Here is a 5,437-nt window from a genome sequence, read left to right as displayed (position 1 = left end):
ATAATATCCAATTTGGTCCCTGAACTTACACGTGAGTCTCAATTTAGTCCCTGAGGTTTCAATTGTCTCTATTTAATCCCCGAAGTTTATAAACGTGCCTCATATTAGTCCCTGAGACCACTTTTAGCATAAAAACGTTAATAGAGCGCTGTTGTAGACTATCACATGTCACGTTAAAACTTGTAAAATAATGCAGTTTTGGTTTTGATATTTAAATAGCTCAAAAACAGCATCCTATTACTTATTTTGTTAGGTAAAATTTTAATAAACACCATTTAGGATGTTGTTTTTGGGTTATTTGAGTGCCAAAACCAAAACGACATCATTTTACAAAGTTTACTGTGGCATTCGGCTGTCACGACAGTGTTCCGTTAACATTTGTACGTTGAAAATTGTTTCAGAAACTAATATGAGTTATGTTCGCAAAGTTTGGGGACTAAATAGAGACAATTGAAACTTCAAGAACTAAATTGAGACTTACATATAAGTTCAGGGACCAAATTGAATATTATCTCTTATAAATTTGATTAAAATTTCGTCATATTTGCTTAAAAAATCATGAAATCTGTAATACCCTTAATATGTAAAACAATATTTTTGTATTGTATATAATACCCTTAATAAATAATGTTATATAATAATTATTATGATTCAACATTTTCGTGCTTGGCACGGGCAATTAGGCTAGTACTAATTAAAAGTTGGTGAATTCTACCGTAAGGATATACATGTACAGATGGCTCTTCCACACACACCACCGCAACCATATACATGGCTCTGGCCACCTGCCTCACCTCTATCCTCCTCCAGGATGACCACGATCACCACCTCCGGTACTCCCACCCTGACCACCATCACCTCTACCTTAGTGGCCCCCGTAACCACCTCCACCACCTCCCTGACCTCCCGTCACCACCGTTGTACCCTCCTCCACCACCACCACTTCCCTGACCCCGTCGTCACCTCCATCGTCTCCGTCATCACCACCTTCGTCCTCACCGCTACCCTCATCCTCTCCGCCTCTGCCTCCACGTCGGCCTCTACCTCACCACCACCTCTAGCTCCTCTACGGCCGCGACCCCTCCCCCCTCGCCGTCCAACCATTCCCAACCCTTCCCACCAAACCCCATTTCCGATTCCCGTCCTCAAAAGTTAAAGTTTTCATCTTTTCTTCATTTCATGTTGTTTCCCATTTTGTATTATCTAGCTTTGCTTTTCTTTCTGCTCTTGTTGGGTTAAATTTGTCTTTTGGTGTGTGGGTAATTTTGTTGAAGTGTTGTTCATGAGTGTGTATCCCTCATTTTAATGTTAGAAAACAAAATAATGCAGAAGAATCAAAAGACCCTGTGGTTCAGTTTCTGGAAGGAGAACTTCTCATAGTGTGTTTGTATTCCAATCCAGGTGGACGCTTTGCCTCAAGGGAAAAAGTATGCTTCTTTCCTTCAAAACCTTAACATTTGTTTCAGTGTCATTGTTGAGGGCTGTGTTACTTGTCTCTAATTCTAATTATCTACCATAAGAAAAAATAATAGTTATAAACTTAGATGTAATTTCTTCGGGTTTTGAAATATCATTTGTTGATCTATTGGCATTTCCTTTGGATTTTGGCTTTATATGTAACCAGATGAGCCTTCTAAAGAACTGCCGAAGTTTTCTGTCAAACTTTTTCTTCATTCCAGTGGGCATGTTGCAGCGAAATTCCAATATGACCAGGTTTCACATGCTAACTTCATCAAGAGTATTGAACTTTATATTTCTATTGAAAATTTTGAATTTTCCATAATTAGGGGCTATGTCTTTGACCTTGAACAAGTTCCTGCATACTCATGCTTTATAGGCTATGTTTCATGGCAGGTAATAATTTCTGCTTTTCGGGATTGGCTGTTTTGAGGGCTTAGTTATTTGAAAATTTGAGTCTGCAGGTTATGGATGTTCCCGCTTTCTTCCTTGTCAGAAGCAGAGAAGGTTCTAGGAGAAATATCTAATTATAAAGTTCAGGTAGTAATTCTTCTATTTTCATTTTCTCTATAATTGGGAAACTGATGTTGTTATTTTCTATCTTAATAAGAGTCGAGCTTGGCTTATATAATTTCTTTGGGGGGAAGCTGGTCAAGTGTTTGGGATTCCATCCATATAGTAGCTGTTATAGCAAAGTAAATAATTGTTTCGCAATACATATTTTTCCATGTTGATGGTCGTTGTGCCTTTGTCACTTTGGCATTATTCCATCCATATTTTTGTTTTGCATCTATATCTCGAGACTAGTATAGCATCATGCAGTTCTGATTATTTATGTTTGAGCTAGTTATGGAACAGAATTCTTGTATGTCTTGACAATATGCTTATTTTGGGCATAAAAAATTATTTTCTATTTACATTTTATAGGGTTATTGATATTCAAAAAAGTGGACTGTGGATTTCATTTATTTGAACTATGTGATTGTTGTTTAGATTATAAGTATTTTACTAAAACTTCCACTTTGAAAATGGTTCAAAAATTTGCTCACCAATTTTTATTGGTAAGAATAAGATTGTGGTAAGTTTTCTTTCTAAAATTAGGTTATTTGACTTGGAGATGGTAATATGTGCTCTCCATCTTTGGTTTGCGTTTGAGGTGGTAAAATCTAATTAATATTAGTTGCTTTTTTTTTATACTGCAGTTGGAGGTGGTAAAAGCCAAACTCAAGTCTGCTAAATCAAAAGATGAGTCTGAATCTGTTAAATTTACTCAAAAGAATCTGATTAACAAGGTTTGCATGGAAGAAGCCCTGAACATTATCTTGACTTGTACAAGTTGTTTGGAAGTTTTTCTGATTACCTAGAACTATGATAGGTCTATAGTTTTTACTGCAACATTTTCTCAGGCCTTGGCCAATATTGGAGTAGTTTAAATCATTTTGACTGGTATATGATCAAAACCGAATCATGATATATTCGATTCCAGATATATACTAATTCTGCAGATGCCAAGATTCCTGCTGCTCTTGAGTATCTCGGAACTGTCATTGAGGTATTGCTCCCCTCCACTGCTTCAAAGCAATAAAATGTCAATAAAGAATTTAGTGACTGCAGCTGTATGTACTATAAGAAAGTCAAGTTCTCAACTTCTCTAGTTTCTCACCCATCTCCTTTGATTGGTGTGCTTGCATGATGCATGGTTAAATTGGTCTTTTCTAACTGCTTTTATTGCAATCGGTGCCCTTTAATGTAGGACCATAAGTTGAATGAATTAAATTGGCTGACCAGTGTGGTGAAAATGTCGGCATATGACATTTTAATACGTATGCCACAACTATTATTGGTGCCAACATTGGCTGGTCTGAGTGGTGACCGAAATAAACACAAATTGTAAACTAGATTATGTGTTCATTCTTATATTTCATCCATCTTCCAGCGCCCCAAATCATTGTGTATGCTTAATTTGAAAGTTTGATTGCTTCAAAAAAAATTTTTCTCTTGCTTCCATCTTTCTATTTCATTTGGGCTATCGGTGGTTATCACGTGTAATATGTTGTGATCACTGCAGGCAGGTTGCAAGTTTCTTATATTTGCGCACCATCAGCCAATGAGATACATGAGTGCCTTCTTGTAAGACCAGTTCAATTTTACTCTCTTTTTTTTATATTGGAAATTATAGCACTTACAAAAACTGTTAAAAATTTCCAGAAGAAAAAAGTGGGTTGCATCCGGATTGATGGAGGTACACCCGCTGCATCAAGGCAACAATTGGTTACAGATTTCCGGGAAAAGGATTATATCAAGGCAGCTGTAGTATGGTGGTATTTTTGGTTGTGCATTTCTTCCATGTGTTTCCGTTATAAGCATCTTTTCTGTTGTCTTGGTTAGTATTTGTGCTTGAGATAATGATTTCATGTGACACGTTATCATGCAGCTATCCATTAAAGCGGGAGGAGTTGGATTAACTTTAACTGCTGCAAGCACAGTTATCTTTGCAGAACAATCCTGGACTCCAGGTGACCTAATTCGGCCAATGATCGTGCTCATAGAATTGGCCAGGTATTCTCACACTCGTTAAGTAGAAAGGCGAGAGTTGTTACTGTTTGCATCAGAACATTAAGAAAACAGATAATCTCAAATGAAAAGAACTCTCATATCTAAATTTTTGAGTAGCAAAGACAGCATGTGCTCTTCTGTTTTTTTGACTAGTTAGTTCTTGTTTACAGGTCTCATCAGTAAATATATACTAGTTGGTAAATGATACGGTTGATGACATCATTTGGTAGGTTCTGTTATTATTTCTGCAGTCTTTCGCTGCTTGGTATAGCATTGACTTAACATTTATTATGTATTGATGATCTAAATTTTTACGCCTTAGGGATGTGGTGCAATTCAAACCGGATAATTTGGGGCAGGTACATTTCTACATCTTCTTGAACTATCATATGTAATGCAAAATGTACATAATGCTTAGTTTCAAGGTTTTTATTCTGGTTTATATTTATATTTTTTCAAGATCTATACTCAAGCAGTATTTGAGAGTTACTTTTTGATGTTTTTGAGAAACCATTCTAAATTTTAGTTATTGAAAAATCAGGTGTTAGATGGCCATGAGAACACCTTAGCTGTGTCAAATAATCAGCCATTGAGTAGCCCTGCAAAGCATACTACTATTGGGCATAGGCCTTCAAAGCAGAGAACTCTTGACCAGTTTGTCAGAAGATGTGATAACGTGGATAGGTCGGAAGTCGGAACATCAGCCTGACCGGAAACGGCCCTCTCGGTCATGACTTGCGAGATATGCAAAATGGATTTCCATTTTCACAGATACATGTCCAGTGGCAAGTGAATAGGAACTTAAATGTTGATGTCTACATGCAGAAGTTTCCATGTAGTATTAACCAGATGTGCTTACATGCGGAATTCACCTGTGATGACACAAATGCCTTTTTGAAGCTGAAATCCATTGTACAACAAATAATAGATTGAGTAGAACTGGGTACACTAAACTATGTTACTTGTACTGGAGATAATGGTTTGAATATGTGAAATATGTATTGGAAGAAAATGTTGATAAAGTCACCCATTAGATTTTAGGTTTCCACTTCTTGTTCTTAACTTTTTGCTCCCCTATGTTTTGTTTTAGTTTGGGGCTCTGTACAGAGCATGACATTATCATATATGAACGAGACTTGTAAATTTCTTTACTCCGTATGCATGTATCATTATATTTTGTAGAAATAATCATCTTTTGAAAGAATAGACTCATAGAACCCCTTAATAGCACTTCAGTTAAAACTGATCACATTAGCTTATTTTGTTTAGGAACATGACCTATTCTGATAATGTTACTTTTCTCCCTAAATTCATACAGAAGGACATTATAAAAATAACATCATTATTTTTATTTAGTCATTTAGAAACTTGATTTGAATTTTTGTAACCCAGTTTCCCTTCATCATCATTCTTATTATTTTCT

The 5,437-nt window shown here is 36.3% G+C and overlaps 1 protein-coding gene across 8 annotated transcripts; it reads left to right on the top strand.

Annotated features, from left to right (window-relative positions):
* Positions 1-669: 669 nt before the first annotated feature.
* LOC112723252 (uncharacterized) lies at positions 670-5,165 on the top strand. Of its 8 annotated transcripts, none has more exons than XM_025774526.3 (12): positions 670-1,151; positions 1,330-1,427; positions 1,625-1,713; positions 1,923-1,998; positions 2,661-2,750; positions 2,964-3,010; positions 3,527-3,588; positions 3,667-3,771; positions 3,893-4,017; positions 4,185-4,240; positions 4,337-4,373; positions 4,556-5,165. In XM_025774526.3, exons 1-7 carry the CDS (start codon positions 737-739, stop codon positions 3,567-3,569), a joined length of 858 nt encoding a protein of 285 aa, XP_025630311.1. In that variant the 5' UTR covers positions 670-736; the 3' UTR covers positions 3,570-3,588; positions 3,667-3,771; positions 3,893-4,017; positions 4,185-4,240; positions 4,337-4,373; positions 4,556-5,165. The 8 variants fall into 8 exon arrangements, with proteins under 8 accessions (XP_025630311.1, XP_072064044.1, XP_072064043.1 ...); XM_072207943.1 differs by having other exon boundaries at positions 3,667-3,776; XM_072207942.1 differs by having other exon boundaries at positions 3,667-3,779.
* The last annotated feature ends 272 nt before the right edge of the window (positions 5,166-5,437 follow it).

This window comes from Arachis hypogaea, chromosome 11 (genome assembly GCF_003086295.3).
Source record: "Arachis hypogaea cultivar Tifrunner chromosome 11, arahy.Tifrunner.gnm2.J5K5, whole genome shotgun sequence".
In the NCBI taxonomy this organism is placed as follows: Eukaryota; Viridiplantae; Streptophyta; class Magnoliopsida; order Fabales; family Fabaceae; genus Arachis; species Arachis hypogaea.
Note: the sequence above shows the minus strand (reverse complement) of the source record. Positions and strands in the feature narration are given on the sequence as shown.

What these genes read in the sequence shown, in the direction of transcription:
- LOC112723252 (XM_025774521.3), top strand. Translation starts at nt 737, where the DNA reads ATGGCTCTTCCACACACACCACCGCAACCATATACATGGCTCTGGCCA. An exon ending in TATCTAATTATAAAGTTCAG is followed by an intron (nt 1,999 to 2,660) that starts GTAGTAATTCTT and finishes TTTATACTGCAG; the next exon opens with TTGGAGGTGGTAAAAGCCAA. An exon ending in ATTATATCAAGGCAGCTGTA is followed by an intron (nt 3,772 to 3,892) that starts GTATGGTGGTAT and finishes GTTATCATGCAG; the next exon opens with CTATCCATTAAAGCGGGAGG.